At 42.4% G+C, this 22,753-nt stretch overlaps 5 protein-coding genes across 5 annotated transcripts; 3 read left to right on the top strand and 2 right to left on the bottom strand.

Annotated features, from left to right (window-relative positions):
• Positions 1 to 1,962: 1,962 nt before the first annotated feature.
• On the top strand, positions 1,963 to 7,166 carry B0T23DRAFT_392528 (putative myosin MYO2; the record flags this gene model as incomplete). The annotated part of the gene is made up of 7 exons (XM_062838013.1): positions 1,963 to 2,097; positions 2,210 to 2,342; positions 2,416 to 2,605; positions 2,667 to 6,519; positions 6,575 to 6,648; positions 6,709 to 6,923; positions 6,982 to 7,166. The coding sequence occupies 7 exons, from the start codon at positions 1,963 to 1,965 to the stop codon at positions 7,164 to 7,166; spliced, it is 4,785 nt and encodes a 1,594-aa protein (XP_062697624.1).
• A 1,240-nt stretch (positions 7,167 to 8,406) lies between these two features.
• B0T23DRAFT_371259 (P-loop containing nucleoside triphosphate hydrolase protein) lies at positions 8,407 to 9,757 on the top strand. The gene is made up of 4 exons (XM_062836639.1): positions 8,407 to 8,546; positions 8,717 to 8,944; positions 9,054 to 9,199; positions 9,363 to 9,757. The coding sequence occupies exons 2-4, from the start codon at positions 8,759 to 8,761 to the stop codon at positions 9,556 to 9,558; spliced, it is 528 nt and encodes a 175-aa protein (XP_062697623.1). The 5' UTR covers positions 8,407 to 8,546; positions 8,717 to 8,758; the 3' UTR covers positions 9,559 to 9,757.
• A 213-nt stretch (positions 9,758 to 9,970) lies between these two features.
• B0T23DRAFT_31907 (putative inosine triphosphate pyrophosphatase) lies at positions 9,971 to 11,270 on the top strand. Its single transcript, XM_062835102.1, has 5 exons — positions 9,971 to 10,287; positions 10,424 to 10,497; positions 10,580 to 10,761; positions 10,858 to 10,891; positions 10,995 to 11,270. The coding sequence occupies exons 1-5, from the start codon at positions 10,102 to 10,104 to the stop codon at positions 11,092 to 11,094; spliced, it is 576 nt and encodes a 191-aa protein (XP_062697622.1). The 5' UTR covers positions 9,971 to 10,101; the 3' UTR covers positions 11,095 to 11,270.
• Positions 11,271 to 11,446: 176 nt separating this feature from the next.
• On the bottom strand, positions 11,447 to 13,393 carry B0T23DRAFT_401489 (DUF1671-domain-containing protein; the record flags this gene model as incomplete). Its single annotated transcript, XM_062838592.1, has 6 exons — positions 11,447 to 11,912; positions 12,013 to 12,256; positions 12,315 to 12,419; positions 12,481 to 12,571; positions 12,638 to 13,267; positions 13,334 to 13,393. 6 exons carry the CDS (start codon positions 13,391 to 13,393, stop codon positions 11,447 to 11,449), a joined length of 1,596 nt encoding a protein of 531 aa, XP_062697621.1.
• A 258-nt stretch (positions 13,394 to 13,651) lies between these two features.
• Positions 13,652 to 14,210, bottom strand: B0T23DRAFT_371233 (uncharacterized protein). The gene has a single exon (XM_062836638.1). It carries the CDS (start codon positions 14,115 to 14,117, stop codon positions 13,794 to 13,796), a length of 324 nt encoding a protein of 107 aa, XP_062697620.1. The 5' UTR covers positions 14,118 to 14,210; the 3' UTR covers positions 13,652 to 13,793.
• Positions 14,211 to 22,753: the final 8,543 nt, after the last annotated feature.

Raw genomic sequence — 22,753 nt, 5'->3', positions numbered from 1 at the left:
CAGAAAGAGGAGAAGAAGGAACTGAACGCAAATGCAATTGAAAGTCATGGTGCCAGACTCAGTCCACCTATCAATGCCATATTGGTATTTACACTATGCCCCATTTTGGGTTTGCCCATCTCTCTCCTTTTCAGGCGGACAGGTCAATGCATCTCAACTGTCAACAAGCGGGCAGACGGGCCAGACGGGGACCCAGTTGGATGGCATATCGAACGAACAAATGAACGAACGAACGAACGGACCAGTGCAAACAATTGGCCATGGGAGTCTGGGAAGATTGGGTCTTAGTTCCGTGAGTTCCTTCAGGGAGTGGTGAAAACGAAATCCTACCCTGATGAGGGGTGCCGGTGAGCTGTCGGGGAGAAATACAGAAACTCGGGGGAGGACCAAAGACCATAAGAACGAGGAAGCCAAACAAATCAAGAGGCTATAGATTAGGAGGAGAAACATGGTCGTCCTCATAGGACATCCTGACGGTTATTCACGCACTGGCGTGAGCCTCCATAGACACATTTGTACATCTCAAGGTAGAGTGTAGACGGAGACATCGTGACCCAACTTGTACATCATGTCGTCTTCCACTGGACACCTCTCCGGACAAGACAAAGGTAACACTGATACGCTGCTTACCAGTCACCCATTCTTCTTCATCGCCTTGTCTGTGTACTATGTAGCTTCCACTTATGTAGAGTCGCGGGATTCCCAAGCATACCTCCAAGTATGTAATCTTCTTCGCAGTGTTGGTTAGTGCCCCCTTTTAAGGAGAGCCCTGCTCGTCCAGGTCATTTTGGAATTACAGCTCATTGGAGGGGCTCCATGGAGTCCAAGCCTACGAAAGAGTCCGTGCTTCGGTGTTAATGCAACGAGCCCAGCGACGCACCCAATTGGGCGGTGGCCGCCAAAGACCCGACCACCTCAACATCCACAACAACCGGGCCCCTGTCAACGGAAGTGAAAGTCGGCCGGGCTGTTAGCCTGCCACCACCACGGCCCGCCAGTGCTCTATCATCACCGGGCACCTCAGCTACAAGCGGAAGTGTCTACCCCTAAACTTTCAACGACATCCCGTCTCGTCGTCCCGCCTTCTCGCCTACCCCGACTTTTGACTTGGTTGTTGACCGCACCGGCCCGACAGGCTACTACATCAAGGAGGTTCTCTCACCCACAGGTGCTATCTCGACCATCAGCCACTCCTATACAGAGAGGCTGCCACCGTTAAGAGAACCCGACTCGACCGCTCGACGAATCCGTTCTCCCACCGCAAGGCAGCGTTGGGTCCCCGCTCCGCCCGTTCTGCCCGCCCCGTTTATACGGGATTCCACAACCTTCCTGTCCTACACACAGTGACAGGACCTGACCTATTCCCGGTCAGCCAAACACCTACCAGCTAGCTCCCTTGGGCACGCAAAGCAAACAACAAAAGCAACAACAACATCTTTCAGCTGTTTCGTCCAAGAACAGCCCGCGCTACACTCCCACCGGTCCGACGACACGAGCCGAACCCCCTTTCGAACTCCTAGACCTACATCGTCTTCGACCACCTTGTTTGTCGGCTTGGGCTCCGTTGCCCGCACGATAGCAACATCTTTCTATACTTCTTTAATGTGTTGCTCCACGTCCAATCCCTATTTTTGTATCTAATTTCCCCCTCTCCATTCCCTTCGTGAATGTTGTCTTCGCCAGCACCACACTCCCGCCGGCCCTTGGATTCCAAGCTTCCGCGACCGAACTAGCACCCTGGACCGCTCTTCATTCCGGTCGTTGCGTCCGCCATAACAGACACGGTCCACCATTATCCCTATCCACCCCCGTCGCCCCTAGCCGTGCTGGCCGTTCCGCCGCTAGAACTGGCTTCTTGAAGCCATCCAAATCCGACCACAACATCTCTTCCCCCTTGCTCCTGACTCGCAGGTTCGCGCCGATTTTCTCTCCCTCGAGAATACACCGATACAAGCGCATCCAATGTCGGAGAGCTATGATGTTGGCACTCGAGCCTGGCAGCCCGATCCTACCGAGGGTTGGGTTGCCTCTGAAGTAGTCAAGAAGACAGTAGACGGCAACAAGGTCACTCTTATCTTCGAGTGCGAGAATGGCGAGGTAGGTAGCTTATGCTTTCCCAAGTCTCGGCATATTCCGACTTTTGTGCTTTGGTTTACGTGCTTTGCGGCCTGGTGCGCTTCAAGATGCTAACCTGTGTTACTGCCTGCAGACTAAGACCGTGGAGGTCTCCCTCGAGGCCCTCCAGTCAGGCGGCCATGAGTCGCTACCGCCCTTGATGAACCCAACAATGCTCGAAGCCAGTGATGACTTGACGAACCTATCACATCTTAACGAGCCTGCTGGTAATTATACACACTCGCCCCGCCATCGAGCGCACTCCGAGAACGTGATGCTGATAGCATGTGCTGTGCTTAGTGCTTCAGGCTATCCGCCTTCGATATGCCCAGAAGGAAATCTACACATACTCGGGTATTGTTCTAATAGCTACAAACCCGTTCGCGCGGGTTGACTCTCTTTATGTCCCAGGCATGGTTCAAGTCTATGCTGGGAAGCAAAGAGCAACCCAAGCTCCCCATCTTTTCGCCATCGCTGAGGAAGCGTTCATGTATGGGCTCTTTGCCAATTTGACGATTCATGTTGACTCGTAATCGCTGACATAACAATAGGGACATGTTGCGCGATGGCAAGAACCAGACCATTGTCGTGTCTGGTGAGTCCGGTGCCGGTAAGACTGTCAGTGCCAAGTACATTATGAGATACTTCGCGACAAGAGAATCGCCCGACAGCCCCGGATCACGAGTAAAGAAGGGTGGCCACGAGTCCATGAGCCAGACCGAGGAGGCTATCTTGGCTACGAACCCGATTATGGAAGCTTTTGGTAACGCAAAGACGACAAGAAACGACAACTCCTCGCGATTCGGTAAATACATCGAAATCATGTTTGACAAGGCCACCAACATTATCGGTGCCAAGATCAGGACCTACCTTCTCGAACGCTCGAGGTTGGTTTTCCAACCGCTGAAGGAAAGAAACTACCATATTTTCTACCAGCTGGTTGCTGGTGTGACGGACAAGGAGCGCCAGGAATTGGGCTTGCTTCCCGTTGAACAGTTCGAGTACCTCAACCAGGGTAACACCCCCACGATCGATGGCGTCGATGACAAGGCCGAGTTCAATGCGACCAAGGCATCTTTGAAGACCATCGGTGTTGACGAGGGCAAGCAAACGGAGATCTTCAAGCTTCTGGCTGGTCTCCTCCACTTGGGTAATGTCAAGATTGGTGCCATGCGAAACGACAGTTCCCTCGATCCTTCCGAGCCATCGCTGGTCAAGGCCTGCGAGATCCTCGGCATCGATGCTCCAGAGTTTGCCAAGTGGATCGTCAAGAAGCAATTGGTCACTCGTGGCGAAAAGATTGTGTCCAACTTGACCCAGGCGCAGGCTATCGTTGTCCGAGATTCCGTCGCCAAGTACATCTACTCGAGTCTGTTTGACTGGCTCGTCGAAATCATCAATCACAGTCTTGCTTCGGAGGAGGTCCTCACCAGAGTCACTTCCTTCATTGGTGTTCTGGATATTTACGGCTTCGAGCATTTCGCCAAGAACTCCTTCGAGCAGTTCTGTATCAACTACGCCAACGAGAAGCTTCAGCAGGAGTTCAACCAGCATGTGTTCAAGTTGGAGCAGGAGGAATACCTTAGGGAGCAGATTGACTGGACCTTCATCGACTTTGCTGACAACCAGCCCTGCATTGACCTTATCGAGGGCAAACTTGGTATCCTGTCCCTTCTAGACGAGGAATCAAGACTGCCCATGGGTTCCGACGAGCAGTTCGTTACTAAGCTTCACCACAACTACGCTGCCGACAAGCACAAATTCTACAAGAAGCCCCGATTCGGCAAGTCATCCTTCACCGTCTGCCATTATGCCATCGACGTTACCTACGAGTCCGACGGTTTTATTGAGAAGAACCGTGATACCGTTCCGGACGAGCACATGGCGGTTTTGCGCGCGTCAACCAACCAGTTCCTTGTTTCGGTCTTGGACGCTGCTTCTGCGGTGCGCGAGAAGGATCTGGCCTCTGCTAGCTCAAATGCTGTCAAGCCCGCCGCTGGAAGGAGAATTGGTGTGGCTGTTAACCGCAAGCCCACACTCGGCGGTATCTTCAAGTCCTCTCTTATCGAACTAATGAATACAATCAACGGCACCGATGTTCACTACATCCGCTGTATCAAGCCTAACGAGGCGAAAGAACCCTGGAAGTTTGAAGGACCCATGGTCCTGAGTCAGCTCCGCGCCTGCGGTGTACTAGAAACTGTCCGCATTAGTTGTGCGGGTTACCCTACAAGATGGACGTACGAGGAATTCGCGTTGCGGTACTACATGTTGGTACCATCGACGCAGTGGACATCGGAGATTAGGGAGATGGCAAATGCCATCTTGACCAAGGCTTTTGGCGCTAGCACCGGCAAGGGTCTCGACAAGTACCAGCTGGGTCTTACCAAGATCTTCTTCAGAGCCGGTATGCTCGCTTTCCTCGAAAATCTGCGCACCACCAGACTCAACGACTGCGCGATTCTTATCCAGAAGAACCTCAAGGCCAAGTATTACCGTAAGAGGTATCTTGCTGCTCGCAATGCCATTGTCTCTTTCCAAGCCTTGATTAGAGCAAACAAAGCTCGCAATTCAGCACAAGAGCGCCGCACTACCAAGGCTGCAATCACGATTCAGAGAGTTTGGCGCGGCTACAAGGACAGGAAGCAATTCCTTGAGGTTAGGAACGACGTCATTCGTGCCCAAGCCGCCATCAAGGGCTACATGAAGCGCAAGAAGATTATGGAGGAGCGGGTCGGAAATGCGGTGCTCATCATCCAGCGGAATTGGCGGTCGAGGCAGCAGCTGCGCTCCTGGAGGGATTATCGCCGGAAAGTTACCATTGTTCAGAGCTTGTGGCGCGGTAAGACGGCGCGTAAGGATTACAAGGCTCTCCGCGCGGAGGCACGGGATCTCAAGCAGATTTCATACAAGCTGGAGAACAAGGTCGTGGAACTGACACAGTCGCTGGGTACCATGAAGACGCAGAACAGGGAGTTGAAGACTCAGGTGGAGAACTACGAAGGACAGGTGGCGATCTGGAGGAATCGTCACAACCAGTTGGAGGCACGCGCCAAGGAGCTGCAAGCCGAGGCCAACCAGGCCGGTATTGCCGCCGCTCGCTTGGAGCAGATGGAGGCCGAGATGAAGAAGCTTCAAGCAAGCTTCGAGGAGTCTGTAGCCAATGTGAAGAGGATGCAGGAGGAGGAACGCGAGCTCAGAGAGTCCCTGCGCGCTACCAGCGTAGAGCTCGACTCTGCTCGTATCGAGAGTCAACGGCAAGAGGCTGAGAAGAACTCGCTCCGTCAGCAGTTGGCTGACTTGCAGGATGCTCTCGAGCAAGCAAGGAGGCAAGTACCGATCAACGGTGATATCCTGAACGGCAATGGTATTGCCCCTCAGGTTCCTACTGGGTTGATCAACCTCGTATCGTCCAAGAAGCCTAAGCGGCGTAGTGCGGGTGCCGAACCACGGGAGATGGATCGGTACAGCATGGCCTACAACCCACGGCCCGTTTCCATGGCTGTCCCTGGTCTGAACCGCCAAACAACACTTTCCGGCTCAACCTTCGTTCCCGGTGTCGATAGCATCGAGCTTGAACTTGAAGGTCTTCTCGCCGATGAAGATGCTCTCAATGAGGAGGTTACCATGGGCCTCATCCGTAACCTCAAGATCCCCTCCCCTTCCACCAATCCGCCACCTTCCGACAAGGAGGTGCTCTTCCCTGCTTACCTCATCAACCTAGTAACGTCCGAGATGTGGAACAACGGCTTCGTTAAGGAGTCAGAACGCTTCCTGGCCAACGTCATGCAGTCCATCCAACAGGAGGTGATGCAGCACGATGGCGAAGAGGCCATCAACCCCGGTGCCTTCTGGCTTTCCAACGTCCATGAAATGCTCTCGTTTGTCTTCCTTGCGGAGGATTGGTACGAGGCTCAGAAGACGGACAATTACGAGTATGACCGCCTCCTCGAGATTGTCAAGCATGACTTGGAAAGCTTGGAGTTCAACATCTACCATACCTGGATGAAGGTTCTCAAGAAGAAGCTTTTCAAGATGATCATTCCGGCCATCATCGAGTCGCAGTCCCTACCCGGCTTCGTCACGAACGAAAACAACAGGTTCCTTGGCAAGCTGCTGCAGTCTAACACGGCGCCGGCCTACAGCATGGACAACCTGTTGTCCCTCCTCAACAATGTCTACCGCGCTATGAAGGCCTACTACCTTGAGGACTCGATCATCACGCAGACTATCACCGAGCTGCTCCGGCTTGTTGGTGTCACTGCATTTAACGATTTGCTGATGCGCCGTAACTTCCTCTCATGGAAGCGTGGCCTGCAGATCAACTACAACATCACTCGTATCGAAGAGTGGTGCAAGAGCCACGACATGCCTGAGGGCACGCTCCAGCTTGAGCATCTCATGGTCAGTATCGTCAAGTGAACGTTTCATGATGCATTAGGTGCTAACCATTCAACAGCAAGCCACAAAGCTTTTGCAACTCAAGAAGGCAACCCTTAACGATATCGAGATCATCCAAGACATTTGCTGGATGTGAGTATATTTCCTTGTCTCGAGAAGTTGTGCACCAATCATACTGACTTTGATTCGTAGGCTATCTCCGAACCAGATCCAGAAGCTGCTCAACCAGTACCTGGTTGCCGACTACGAGCAACCTATTAACGGCGAGATCATGAAGGCCGTGGCGTCTCGCGTCAGCGAAAAGAGCGACGTCCTCTTACTGCAGGCTGTCGATATGGACGACAGTGGCCCGTACGAGATAGCCGAGCCCAGAGTGATCACAGCGCTGGAGACTTATACACCATCCTGTGAGTTTGATCAGATTTTTTGGATAACGCGAATGCATAACTGACCGAGAAACCACAGGGCTGCAAACCCCTCGTTTGAAGCGTCTTGCTGAGATTGTATCTCAACAAGCAATTGCGCAGCAAGAGAAGATGGAATTCGGCTCTCAGGCGGGCGACTACCAGCACGGAGATTATGACACACAAAGCATGAACGACTTGGCAGAGGTGGATGAAGGGCAAGAGATTGTGGAAGCGAGTGCCTAGGTTGCACCCCCGCGACCATCATCACCTCTACCTCTACCACTACCACCACCTCGCTCTCGTCCGTCACTGTCGTTATCATTGATTCCGAGCCCGACTTCTACCATACTCAACCCCTGGAGGACAAACAGTAACTCCACTATTGATGATTCTGTTGCGCTGCCACCGAGGACTACTACCGGTACGAGGAAGATGAGGGTCAGGAGTGGGACTGGTTGAGTATTACTCGTTTGATACAGAAAATCAAATCTTTTCTTGTTCATCAGTGTTGTTATTGTTGCTGCTGTAGTAGAGTATGCTGTGTGTTGCAAAAAAAAAAAAAAAACAAAAAAAAAAAAAACAAAGAGAGAGCAAGGCGCAATCTGCATTTGGAACCAGGTTAGAAAAGAGGAAGTAGAAGAAAAAGGATAAGGGGAATGACAGGGAGCGAGACAAGCGGGCAGGCAAAGAGGCAGGCAGGAAGGGCAGGATAGTTCATGGAAAGGCTGGGTGGGTTCGAGCCGTGAATCAACAGTTTGCCGGATATAGTAGAGAAAAATGGAAGGAAGGCTCACGGCGTGCAAATCAGGATTCGGGTGATTTGCTTTGGGCTTTTTGCTGGAGAGAGAGAACAACGGAGAATTCACCTTCCAATTTCACGGATTTTTTCTTCTAATTCATTTCGTTTCACTTCTTTAACTTTGTTTCAACTTTTCATCATCGGCCGATGTTTTACTTTCTTTTCAAATCATATCATTCCAACTACTTTGTGAGAGACATATGCTTCCTTCTGTAGAGTTCCCGGCAAATGGTAGGCATTAAAAGCTTCATTTTAGGTTATTCATGCTTGCAAGACGAAGCATGAAGGAATCACTGAACGAAGCTCGGAGAGAAAAGGCAAGAGAGTCCAATGTGCTAAGAGAAAGTGTAATAAAGGGGATGGAGACAGAGGGCCGCTTAAGTGCATATCATGTGAATAGGCTGCTGCAAGATATATTCGGTACCTGCTATCTATGCAGCCGGCAAGTTGTCAAATGCCGGTGATCCGTTTTCTGTCTGCCTCTTCTTCTCCTCTCTTTGACAATCATGAGATGTTTAATTTTGATGAGGGTGGTCGGGAGGATAGAGGAAGTGCGTGGTGGAATATACGTATTTAGCAATATGCAATAAAGCAGGATGGCTGACAGTACCAGAGAGCAGTGCCACTACCTTTTAATTCGCACATGGTCGAAACGGCCCCGAAAAAAAAAAAAAAATTCTTGCAGTTGCATGCCGCGAGTCTGGCCCCTCGTCACTTGTCCATCACTATCCGCCGCTCGAGAAAACGAAACACTGGACTAGAACCCAAGTCTCATTATAAAGGACCCCACTATATTTTCCAAGTTATTACACCAAAAGATAGTGGTAAGAAAGATCATTTAGCTTGGTCTCGAACTCACATAACACTCACATCTACACATACACACACATCTATAAAACTTGATCTCACGCAACTCACACCTCAGCACCGGTGCGTATATACAATAGTCAGAATGACCGAAAATGAATAGATGTAAAGACTGACCAAAAAGAAGAAGAAAAAGACAGAGAGACAAACAAAGCAGACAAAAATCACAATGTCTCGCACACTCCCCAATATCATCATCACCGGCACTCCCGGCGTCGGCAAGACCTCCCACTGCGAGCTGCTGGCCGAGCGCACGGGGCTCAAGCACCTGTCCGTCAACGACGTGGTCAAATCCAAGGAGTGCCATGAGGGGTGGGATGAGGAGTACCAGAGTTGGATTGTTGATGAGGATAAGGTGAGCTCTCCGGTTCTTCTCCATTGGGGCAAAGGGAAATTATTTGATCGTGTGCGCAAGAAGAAATAAGGGGCTGACTGTGCGACCGTAATTCAAAAAAAATCAAAAGCTCCTCGACGCCATTGAAGACGAAGTCAAGCAGGGCGGTTGCATAATAGACTGGCACGCTTGCGACTTGTTCCCCAAGAGCTGGATTGATTTGGTGGTGGTTTTGAGAGTTGAGAGTTCAGTGTTGTATGATCGGTTGACGGAGAGGTATGTCTTTTTTTTTTTTTTTTTTTTTTTTTTTTTTTTTTTTTTTTTTTTTTCACCTTTTCCTTTCCCTTCCCTTCCCCCTTTGCCCTTTGCTTTTCCTTTGTTACTTGATTTGCTTTCGCCACAGATCGATGCGTAAGCATAAACTGACACACGCACACAGAAAATACCCCGAGCTCAAGCTTCAGGAAAACCTCGACTCGGAGATCATGGAGGTTCTCTTGCAGGAGGCCCGCGACTCATACGACGAGGAGATTGTCGTCGAGTTGCAGAGCAACGATGCCGAGCAGATGGATGAAAACGTGGATCGGATCGAGGCTTGGTTTAAGCAGTGGAAGGAGAACAACAGCTCTGCATAAGGGCCGATGTTGAGTTTCGGGGTATAAAAGATGAGTAATGGCAATGGGGGCAATGTGAAAAAGGGAAAAGTGGTCTTGATACCCGAATTCGATGTGATCTTTGCAAGAATGGGGAGGAGTATATACAAGGAGGTGTAGAAGCGGCGTAATCTACGTAAGACTTCACGAAAACTCACAAAAACACATATTCATGAGATAGAGTCTTTCCATGGTTTCCATTGTTTCTATTGTTTCCAGTGATTATTTGTTTGTCTTGCATTGTTTCCATTGCTAGTCGTCACCTGTAGACTCACCCACACCAAATGATACAAATGCAACAAACGAGGATTTCGTTCACGTTTTGCCTGCTACCCCAGCACCTCGTATTTTTCCAAAACGGTATCTTACGACCATCAATGTGTAACATCGATAACGAGCTAAACGATCACCGGCCTGACTCTTACTCCGAAGAGGTGCCGTACTTATCCATACTCTCCCTCCTCAGGTCTCACTCTTTGACTCTCACAACTTAACCTTACCACCAGGTCAGAAAACACCGTCAAAATGTCTGCCCCTTCACAAGCCCGCCACATCGTCAACTTCATCACCGGCAACGCCAACAAGCTCGGCGAAGTCAAGGCGATCCTCGAGCCCGCCATCCAAGTCGAGAACCAGGCGCTTGATCTGCTCGAGATCCAAGGCACCTTGGAGGAAGTCACGTTGGATAAGTGCCGGAGGGCTGCTGATTTGGTGAGTTCCGCTCCTTTGACTAGTGCCTGTTCTTCTGGTGAAGATGATATTGCTTAAATTATCATATGCTTGCAATAGGCGATGTCAAACATGGAAAGGATGTTTGCTAATGCCACATACGATATAAACCATATAGGTCCAAGGCCCCGTTCTCGTCGAAGATACCTGCCTCTGCTTTAACGCTTTGAAGGGTCTTCCTGGTCCTTATATGTGTGTTTTCCCGCACACCCATTCCTCTCCTTGTACTGCCACCAAACCACTTTTACTCACACCTCTCTTTCACACACAACAGCAAATGGTTCATGAACTCCCTCGGCCATGAAGGCCTCAACAACCTCCTAGCCGCTTACGAGGACAAGTCGGCTAAGGCCGTCTGCACCTTTGGCTACTCTGCTGGTCCCGGCCACGAGCCCATTCTCTTCCAGGGCATCACCGACGGCAAAATCGTTCCTCCGAGGGGTCCTCCTAACTTCGGTATGTTACGCCTGCGCCTACCCAATAACCTACCTGTCCGTCAAAATGGAATGAAAGAAAGAAAGCAACATGTTTATTGACTTGACAAACCCACAGGCTGGGATGCCATCTTCGAGTATGAAGGCCAGACGTAAGTTTCACCTTCCCTGTCGTGAATTGTTCCTACCTTCGTTCATCCACACCCCTCGAAAAGCTATTTGACTAATGCAATACTTATTCTACAATCTCTGTAGATATGCCGAGATGGACAAGGCGGAAAAGAACAAGATTTCCCACCGTGCCAAGGCTCTGGCCAAGTTGCAGGAGTGGTTTGCTAAGGAGATGACCGCTTGAATATCTTCTCTCAAGTGAGGAACAAATTAAGACAGCAATATTTCTGAAAGACGAAAGAAAAGCAGCGCCGTTGTGATGAAAAGACAAAGCTGTGGCCACAAGGCCATAATACCCAAAACGATCTGGAAACAAAGAGAAAAAAAAAACGAAGAAATAACACGCCGCTTGAAATGCAGTACCAGAAAACAAGAGAATTTCAGTTCGCTATGTCCAAGTTGAGGACGGATAGCGATATGAATGATGATCGCAACACACCATGTACATGTCCCTAGGTGTCCATAAGAATCCGTCTTGTCCGTGCATGGCGTTCTATGCATTTATCTCCGGACGCGGCCTCAACCTATTTTTCATCTTAGCCAGCCGCTTCTGGACTTCCACTATATGCAAACATATCAGACTTGAAGAAGCACACGTACCTAATGACTTCAAACTCCCTAAACCTTCCCAGATACTTACTCCCGCGTCGGTAAGGATTAAGCGCCATATTCGCCGCAAGAGGGTGTAGGTGATGGTGGAAATGCACATCCCGGCCGACGTGTTTAGTGACATTCGACGCATCGTGAAACATGGGGTCGAAAACAAGCAGGTTCCGCGCACCCGACTTATCGTACTCCAGCCCGATGATCGTCATCGAGTGGCCCGCGTGCTGGAAGTATATTGGCGGTAAGTCGGTCTGCCAGACCTTCTTAATCTGCTGGGTGGTAAGATCTGTATCTTCGGGGACAGAGATGCCCGTTTGGAAGTACCGCTCGACCATGTCTAGTAGGTCTTTTTCGGAGTGGCCGGGCTCGGGGTTTTTGAAGGCTTGGACGTCGAAACTAGAAGAAGGGGGTGGGTGTCAGTTTCCTGTGCTGGAGGCAAAAGAGAGAGAGAGAGAGAGAGGTGAGGTGAATGGATGGATATAAAGGGCTTACGTACGGAATTTGCAACAACCGGAGCATGGCCATCGCCTCAGGCGTCCCAATGTACTTTCTGGTACCGCGGATGCCGCCTGTTTCAACCCTTCCTTGAGCGTTGATCCCGTGGTCCCATGCAGTTTCGATCATTTCTTGGATATTAAAGATCGTGGGGATCCCCCGGCAGAAATGTTGGTAGCCTGGGTATTTGGTACCGATGATGTACGAAGACAACATTTGGATATTGCGATAACCACAGAAACCGCCTTCACATGTTTATTAGATGACATAACTTCTCAAATTTCATTATGGGGCAAAACTGACCTTCCCTCTTAAGTTTCGACACATGATTTGTGCTCGGGTGGCACAAAAAGGCATGTCTTGTGGAAGAACATTGCTCGAACAGCTGTGCCAAGACCGGGATAATGCCTTGATTATCAGTTAGCGATGCTCATGAAAAATCCCCCCCATTATCCAGTTTGTGAACTACCTTCAGCTTTCACATAAAGTCCCTTCTCCAGGTGCTTGACGAGCCAATCCGGCATCTGCTCCTCGTGTGCGTACTTGCCGAGCTGCGCCTTCTGTATATACGGCTTTAGTTCAACGCTTCACCACTGACAGTTCCCGCTAAACAAGTGAAGACGTACACCAAGTCGGGTTCCTCGCATAACTTTGGCAGTTCCCTCCGAGGCTCGTTCAGCCAGTCGTTCCGATACCTTCTCTTTATGGCGCTTCTTTGGAGGCTTTGGAGACATCGAGGGCGCATCAGAGGAGTGACGGGGGTGATGGATTCCGAAAAAGGCACGCCATATCGATTTGCTCTTGTTGCTGTCTCTATTCCTGTCGCTGTGATGGTCGTCCTTGCGCTCCCCACGGCGGTGACCTTCAGTCTCGCCGCGGTGGGCTTTCGAAGAAGAAGAAGTAGTACTAGGTCTAGGTGAAGAGCTTGAAGAATGGGAGGGAGGAGTGCGTGTCGACGTTGTTGGCCTCCTTGCCGGCGGAGACTGAACTTTTGGGGATGGAGATGGAGCGGAAGGGGTGACGATGGGACTGCCATTCTCAGTCTCCGAAGAAGCGCTGCCACCTTGCTCAGCGGCATGGAGTTCTAGGTGATAGCCCAGATCGGCTGCGAGCAGGACTTCCCCGCAGTCTTTTGCCGGACATTCGATATAATGAGGGTCTTCTTCTTTTTCAGGAATGTGACCGCCCTTGGCCTCTGCAGGCTTGTCAGCGACGACAAAGGGAGATTCTCCCTCGGCATGGTTTGTCTCCAAATGCTAGCGTTGAAGTCAATCAGTTAACGGGTTCACCCCCAACAATGCGGCCCGGAAGGAGAAACACACTAGCATGATGGCGTATTCGTCCGTCGTTGTCGATTCCCAGTTGCAAAAGGGACAAACCATGCCGCCTTTGTTTTCCTCTGGGGCTCCCATCTTCAACTGTTTCAGATTAGCATAGAACGACTGTTAGTGAGATGTAGGTCTCTTTGTTCTGAGATTGTGACCCAATTCGGATTCCCTCCGAATAACAATGAGACTTTGAAGTGGCAGCGCGGCAAGCGGGATGGCTGGTGAGTTAACGAATGTTGCTAACACGTAGCTAGAAATGGAAATGAAGCCGGGAGGATGGATGATCGGTGAACAAGCCGGCGAGACGTGTCTAATGATTCAGCTCAGCTGCGGAAGCTAATTGCTTTCGGTGAGCAGCTTGTCTTGAGCATTTGTCTTTTTTTCTTTTTTTTTTCTTTTTTTCCTCAAAACGAGATGTACGAGGACTCTCCAAACCCCTTGCCGACCGGTATCATCAAGACAAATTCAGGCGCAAATGACACATAGCGAGACCCGTCTCACGGAAGGAGTTTGTTACTTTAATTCGTTTGGTCGATGGGACGACACCATGATGGCTCACATGCCCTAAACACGGCAACAAAGGCATCAACGACTGGCGAGCAACCCCCTGGAAGAACCCGCCGGCAGCTTGTTGGATTGGTTTGTTTGCTGGTAGCCATTGCCCATTATTGTGTTTTGGGGGCTGAACTTTGGCCCAGGAAACCGCATTCGGGCTATGCGATTGGAGGAAATTTTGCGTCAAAACAGGAAGTTGTAACAAAGAGAGGGTTAAAGCCATCCGAACGCCACTATCTTGTGGTCATTTCCCCTCGTGTTCAACACCGTCGGGACGAAGTGACGAGGTAGTGGTTGAGGCAGGAGCAAAAGAGCGATATTTGAGGTTGAAGTTAATTATGTGTAGGCATGCAAGTGCTGTGGGAACTATAGCAGAACATATGTATCCCTTTAACTGCTCAAATGTATTATCTTTGCCAAGACCGGGGAAGACTTGCAGTATTTCGTGACTTTTCCGGCGCAGCCAAACAACGCGAACCAGGGTATCCATAAAAAAGATCGGCGATGCGAAAAGTGTCCTTTTCGCTAATAAAACCAATAATTCTACATTAGCCTTTGGCGTATCAGGATAGAGGGATATAATCCTTTTGTCAAATGCAAATATTATAAGATTTGTGCCTGTTGTATTGAGGTTTGAAAAAAAAAATATGTTTTCGTTTTGTGTGCGACAAGGGTGATCCTATTACTTGTAGTTAATTGGTCTCCATATTTAAAATGCTACAAAAGTTTGTAAAATTCAAAGACCCGGATAAATCGACTGTGTGCTATGATATTTCGGCGGTGTGGGGGCCGCCTGGCCAATAGGAAATTATAAGCTACTATATTACCGCCCGCCAAATTTACTAGTGAATAACATCGTATAACATTTTTATATATTAATAATAACAATTGAAGTAATTGAATATATCGCCGTCGCCGTTATTATTTACTATTATAGTCAGTAAGTATAGTATTAAAAGGTCTTAACCGTAATCGAAATTACTAACCGTACACTATAGAAATACTTAAAATTATCGATCTAACCGCCTCCTCCCCTATACTCACACCTACACACACCCCTAATCCAACTCCCTTAATTAAATAGATCAAGACTGAACCACGCAACAATAACCACAAATTTCTTAATATTAATAAACTTATTAAAAATAAAAAGCTATCTTTAGCGCTAGCGCCAACTTTAATAATCCCTATATACCGCCGCCATTACTCCCCCTTAAACCCTTCGAATTTATTATCGTTATCGAATTCTTCGTTGGACTAAGATAAAGAAATAAAGAAGGAGGAAGAGGTTAGCAAAATAGAACCCACCCTCATCGAACTTTCTTCTCGCTAATAGACTAATATCGACACTACTATTAAAGAGATTAATAACGTCGCCAGATAATTCAAATTTAATATTTCTAAATACCGTACTAATAACTATTAATAAGAAGGGACAACTCACTTCGCTAACTAATATAATATCGAATATATTATAGCGAAGAAACGCGGTAAAAAACACAACCTTAACGCCCCACTTTAAAGACTATTAGTAACGAATATAAAAAGAAACTATAAGTAGTAGGAAAAACTAATATTTATTACTAAAATTAAGGTATAATAGTTTACTCTTATAAGGGAAGACTACAACCATGTGAGACGTTGACCCTGCCTTAGTCGGGACGACCGATAACCGGCAGGCAAGACATGCCAGCGGACCCAGGCAGGGTATAAAACCCAACCTGGGGAAAGCCTCGACGTAGATTCAAATTCTTAGTTAGAGACAATAACAATCATATCATTTGCATACCTATAAGCCGTTCATTTCACAATAGTGCCCAATCAACAATTAATTTGAACCGTTATTATCCTATACTATACTACTCTTTAGATTTCTTAGAATTTATTTATTTATCGCATTAATTGCGCTACGCCCGGCTACTACACCTTACGTAGCGAGCTATATACCGGCTCCCGTACCGGCGTTAATTAATTAATTAATTATTATTATTTATTAATACTATACCTAAAATAAATTTAGTTAACCCGGCGATTATTAGAAATCTATACTATATATTAAATTTTATTTATCTAAACCTATATTTCCGATAGGTCGGACGGTTAAACTAATTAAAACGTAAAGTATTTAACTAAATTATTATAATTCTACTTCCTCCCAACGAAAATGTATTAATCGCTTTATTATTTATAATACAATTAACCTATCGATTATAATAAATTCTTCTAACTTCTTACCTAGAAAATTGGACTCTTAATTATTATATTCTTAAATAATTCTTTAAAGTAGTTATTAAATTCGTACTGCTACTCTAAATAACCCCTTCTATAATTAAATAAAATAGTAAATACTAAAATAATTAACCGTTTAGCGAATAGCAACCGGTCGCTATACTTTTCTATATTATAATAAAAGAAAACGATAATTAATTACCTAACCCCTCTAATAACGAATTAGTTAATAATTAAGGTTATACTAATAATAAGCTAACTATTCCCTAATATAATAACTAAAAAGACTAAACGCCCAAAATTATCTACGAACTACTCCTCAAATACAAAATTAGTAACGATCGTCCGGTTAAATAATAATAAAACCCGTAAGCTAAAAATAAACCTCTACGATTAACTATACTATAAAAATTACTTTCCTTATACTAATACCTAATTTATTAATTATTCGACTACTAATTTACAAATAGTACTGAAGATAGTAATTAATTAAATAAAATTAATAAAACGTTTACTCTACTTATATTATTCAATTTCGAAGGCCGAAGTTTTTTCGATTCAATAAATAAATTATTTTCTTTACTAGATATCGAACTATTTTTTAACGATAATGATTATTAATATACTAAAGAATTGGAAAATAATACCGAAGATAATAAACGTTTTCCCTCCGAAGACGTTAATACCGAAATAGTAGATATAAAGGTAGAATAAAACATTATAATAAGCGAATTACCACTATAAATTAATCTATACGGACTAAATATAGTACTATAATCTTAAATTAATAAACCTTCCCTATCGGCCGAATTAGATATTTCTATACTAAATATACTAACTAATATAATAACTAATTTTATTAATCGTACTGTATAATATTTAATAAACGTTGGATTTTAATAGATTTCCCTATTAATATAGGAATTATCTTAATAAATATAAAATAAAGCGATAATTATAATTTCTTCCAATTTAAATTCAATTTCCTTTAATAAATCGAATAGTATATTAATTATATTAGGAACTGCCGAGGCTAACCTAGGGTAGTAAGTACTATTATAATTAACCTTACTAAAATTGAAGAATAATAGTAAAAATATACTAATTAACTTACTAATTATTAATATAATTAATTTAAATTTATTAATAATTCTTTATAAATTGCCCTATACTAATAATAAACGATTATTATTAAACTAAATAGTATCCCTAAAGCTTTCTAGGAAAGTACTTAAATAGTTAATCCCTTAAGCGCCTTCCCTATTATAATAAAATGAACGATAAAATACCTAATCGATAATGCTTTTAAGGCCGCTTAAACTATAAAAAAAGAAAGCGCTAAATTAGTTATAGTAAAATTAATAATCGTTAACCCCCCTTAAATCTATCGAAACCCCACTCCCAAACTTTAACCTCCCTTAACCTTATACCTTCTAGTACAAGCTGCGAAGTCCTCCCGGTATTATACTCGCACCCTTACTAAAATCTCTAAAGCCTTATTTATTTATATAAACCGCGTTCTCCCCTAATATTATTGGACTACCTTCTAAAAATTAATAAATAATTGAATTATCTTTTAATTCCTAACCGTCGTTTAAAAAATAAAAGGTATTATAGAATTTACTTAATATACCCCGTAGGCTTAAGGTAGCTATTTAACGCCGACGGTAGTTAACTAAATAAATTAATAATATAAATTCTATTTAATTAAATATAAGTAGTAGTACTATTAGTAATAATAACCGAAGCGGTAGTTAGGATATTAACTATAGTAAAAGTACTAATAATAGTGTAACTGTAATTGAAGAATTATTAAACCCTAATAAAGAACTCTACTATATTATATATATAGTTAAAACTACTAGTAAAATTAACGATAATAAATTTAAGACTATAGTTAATCGTTTCGCTACTTCCCTTCAATCTACTATACTTAGCGGCTAGAAAATCTCAATAATCGGCTACTTTTAGCCCGATACTAAAAAGAAAAATAGCAATACTAGAAGCGATTACTTTTAAAAAAAAAAATAAAATTTATATTACCTCCCCTTACTTATTTATTAAAATAATTAAAGATAACGCTATTAATAATAATTTTAAAGCTAACTCCCTTCGTAAGAACCTATACCAATTATTTATAGGTGGAGTAAAAATATAGTATATAAACCAATTTAATACGAAGACCCGTATAGCGATAAAATAGAATTTAGATAATTAGTATATTACGATTCTTATACGTTAGAAAATACTCCGCGCTTAAGTATTAGTTAAATTCGATGTATTAGAATATTCGTACGAAGATTGCCGTATTAGTAAATTACTATGTAATATTGTAATAAAAGTAATCTATTATTTTAAGGAGTTCGGTAAAAAAAATAGAAGTACTTATATGGCTCGTATTTACAATTATTTATATCCCGGTTTAAAGGACTTAATCGTTAAACCGGCCAACGATATAACTTTAAACGAATAATTGACCTATTTAGACCGTTGCGCGGAAATTTATTAGTTTAAAATTATTAATAATTTGGATAATTATAGTAATAGCTTTAATAAGCGAATATTGAGGGCGGAATTTGATAGTAAGTTCCTAAATACTAAAATTATTGAAGCTGTAAATTTTTTAAAGTAAAAAATTAAAGAAGATCTAAATATAGCGCTTTAAAGAAGGGATAATCGCTAATGTAGCTATCCTAACCTATCCTTTAATTATAATTCTAATTATTAAAGGTTATTATTAGCCCCTTCAAACTATAGTAATGCCGGATATTACGGATCCTCCTTTTATAGATATTAGGGTAGTTTATAATCCTATTAGGGAGGATCGTCTTTATATAGATATTGTAATTCATTGGGAAATAGTTATCGAAATTTATTTCGCAAATATAATAATTTATTATTTGGTTAGTATAGAGGTTTATTTAATTATAGCTAGTATTAATAAAATTGTCCGTACTAATATATTTATTATTAATATATTAAATTTAGTCTAGTTCGCAATGGTATTTATATTATTGAAAATAAATATAAAATATATAAAGAGATAAACGAACTGGATTTTAAAGGAGAGTATTTTAAGGGGTAAGGTTTTAAAGAGGTTAATTATAATTATAGCTTAAGAGAGGAAGAAATATTCCTAGTTATTAATTCGTCGTTGGATAATATATTAATAAATATCCCTACGGGTATTATTAGATTTAATATTAATTTTGGTTCTATTTACCTATTATTGTACGATAATACAAATTACCGAATGTATAGAAAGTGTGACGAAGTCTTTCCTATACGTAGTGAAATATTTACCTACGTTTATACTAATTTATATATTAAATTAAGGTTATTAGGTTCGGGACCCGAACCTAACCAATTTAAGTTTAGTTAATTTAATTAATTGCCGCTGTAATTTAGCGATTAGAACTATAATTCGGTAGGCTTCGTAATAAATAGTACTAAATATGATAAAACAATTAAAGCTTTTAAAGTAGTAGAATAGGTAGATTAAAGTCTTTCGAACCCGTTTAATAACCCTATATAATATAATTACCTTTAAATAAATATTCGCCTAACGCTAGATAGTAATAAATATCCTATTTATATAAATACCGGTTATTTAAGTATTTTAGTCGATAAATAATAAATTAATAAAAATCTAAATATAAAATTTAATAATTTAGAAATAAAATTATTCGATATTATTAGTAGCCGTATTATCCTTACTAAATAAATTATATTCGACCTCTTTATTAAAAATAATATTAATAATTACCCAATATAATAAATTTTTATATTAATTATATAAATAATTAAAGGACTAACAGTAAAGTTACTATTAGGAATATAATAAACTCAGCTAAATTAAATCGTTATTAATTCGTTTAAAAACTCTATATAAATCCTAATATATAGTAATATAGTTGTAGTAACTAATTATATAGTAAAATTAATCCGCCGAAGAGTATTAACGGTTTATAATATAGTTGTTCTATTATATTTTAAACGATTTATCCCTATCGACTTCGCCTATATTACTGACAAATTACTAATAAGTATACCCAAAAAATATATCTTTAAAATTAGGTACCCCTATACCCGGAATTATCTTTTTAATATTAAAACCCCCAAATTTATTAATATAATTAATATAATTAATAAACTAATACGGATTTATTGTTTTTAAAGAATAAGTACTATTAAAAATCTCGATAATAATAGCTACCGATCTATTTCTTTTATATAAGTGTAAGTGCTATTAACTGTAATAAAAATTCAATTAGGTAAAAAATTCGCATTTATACTAAAATTTAAAAATATTATACTTACCTCTAATACATTATTATTATTATTAGTCTTATACACGCTAACTATATATATAGTCCGCCTAGTGGGCACGCGGTGCTGCTTCGCTCGTAGTCGGTGGGAAAAACTGTATTATAATAGCCGGGTGAAAACCCTCCGCTTCGCTATTGTAATGGCGCTGTATTGGCTCTGTGCCTTCCCGATTTCCTTCCTTTCGGTATAACTTTACTATTATAACCGAGGTTATAAATTTGTATTATATACGTAGCCGTGGCCGACCCGGCTCCAGCTTATAGCCGTCCTTCCTTTATCCTCCTATTATAGCTTCTCTACAGTTAGCGGTCTTTTATTCTATTTTTCTTCAATTATATTATTCCAGGCCATTTAGATATTTCTATAAAGGAAATTTCGACCTAGCTCTCTCCTTCCTTCCCTTCTTTCTTTCTTATATTATATTACTACCTTCGCCGTATTATATTTATATTTTAACTAAATCCGCCGCCGCTATTCGCCTATATCTAATCCGAACTGGAACCGCTACTACTTTACAATACCGTATAAGAAACCTAATAGCGTTGCTAAGAAGACACTTACTTTAAAGGCGGCCAAGGCCGCGAAGGCTATAGCTTCCCCTAATAATTCGGAGGGCGGCGCTACTTCGAATACAGTACTTCCTAATATTAACCCCGCTAGTTCGCTGTACGACGATGCTCCTATTAAGCCTATTACCTTCGAGAAAGTTCGGAAATACTTATTAAAGGAAATATTAAAGAAGAAAAATATTACTATAGAGTACTTCTAGATTCCTACGAACTATAAATAATATAAGGCTTATACCTATAAACTCTAATGTACCCTCCCTTTAATTTATTAAAATATAACCGCCTTTAAAATTATTTTCGATTAGGTTTAGTATTTTTAGGATCCTTATAAATATTTATATTATTATTATAGTATTTTCGTTTTTAATTTATAAAATAATCTATCCCTTTATTCCTTACCGTAAATACCGGTCGTAAAAGAAGATTAAGGAATACCCGGATATTAAATTTATTCCTTTAATACATACTTTTATTAAAGCTACTATAATTCTATATAATTATAATACTATTAAAAGCGATTTTAAAATTTTTATTAGTAAGGTAGAGGCCGTAGCCGCTACGTAGGTTACAGCGGACTGCGTCGGCGCCGAACCCTCCTTTATTAGTAACTTCCCGGCTTTTAATTTAATAATTATAATTAAATTTCCTATTAAGAAGAGAAAATTTATTTATATTATTATTAATACTTCTACGGATTTTACTATATTTCGTAATAATATTATTATAATTTATTTCTATATTATAAAGATTAAAGAATCCGTCCGCCTTCTTTCCGATAAGGTTAATATAGTTACTATCGATATTATATATATTAGCGAAGGAATAATAGTGGTTCGTACTAGGTAGAATAGCTTTAATACTTACTTCTCTACTATAAATACCCTATATTGTTCTTATATTAGTATTTCTACTAACCTCCTTTATATAATTTATTAGTATCGAATAAATTATCTATAATATTTATAATTATATTTTAACTATAAGTCCAATCGATAATTCGGCTTCTATCCAGCCCTACTACGGTATAAAAACGGTATTTATTAATATTATTACTAAGGATTTTAATAAAGATAATAATAGAGGTTCTAATTTAAAGGATAATTATAATTTTAAGAAAATTAAGGCTTATAGTAATACCGATATAATATTAAATAGTAATAATATAAAATAATTAGTTTTCCAATTCCCCTAGTCTAATTATAATTTAATTTTCTTCCGGGGTTGCCTTCTATACATTTAGTATATATTTAATCGGCTTCTTATTAATTCCAATATAATTCCGTTCTAATTTAGTAATTATTAGCTTCGGCTAGGTCTTTTATATATATAATTAAATATATTAATCTATATCCCCGAACGTCTCTTCTTGATAGGGTAACACGGGTGTCTTCAAATATCACAATGCTGGTGCATACTGTAATATTAAAGAAGAAGATAATGGAGGAAGAAAGGCTTGGCCGGAGGCCGGCCCGCACGGGAATCCCTTTATGGGAATTCCCTTATCTTATCGCTGGACCTGCAGGTCCTGCGACCGGGCGCCCTAGCACGTGCTTCAGCACGTGCCTGGGCGCACTAGTGCCTCCATCGGGGGTGGGCATGGCAAATGCCATACCCAGTCTACTCTAGTTAATTAAATTAATCATACATACGATGCATCCCGCATCAAGTCCCGGCGCTACAAAGACAACACCATTGTCCTCAATAGGAATAGCCTCGCTTACTTCCTCAGGCG

This window comes from Neurospora hispaniola (assembly GCF_033458365.1).
Source record: "Neurospora hispaniola strain FGSC 10403 chromosome Unknown B0T23scaffold_1, whole genome shotgun sequence".
NCBI lineage: Eukaryota > Fungi > Ascomycota > Sordariomycetes > Sordariales > Sordariaceae > Neurospora > Neurospora hispaniola.
This window is presented reverse-complemented; position numbering and strand designations above follow the sequence as displayed.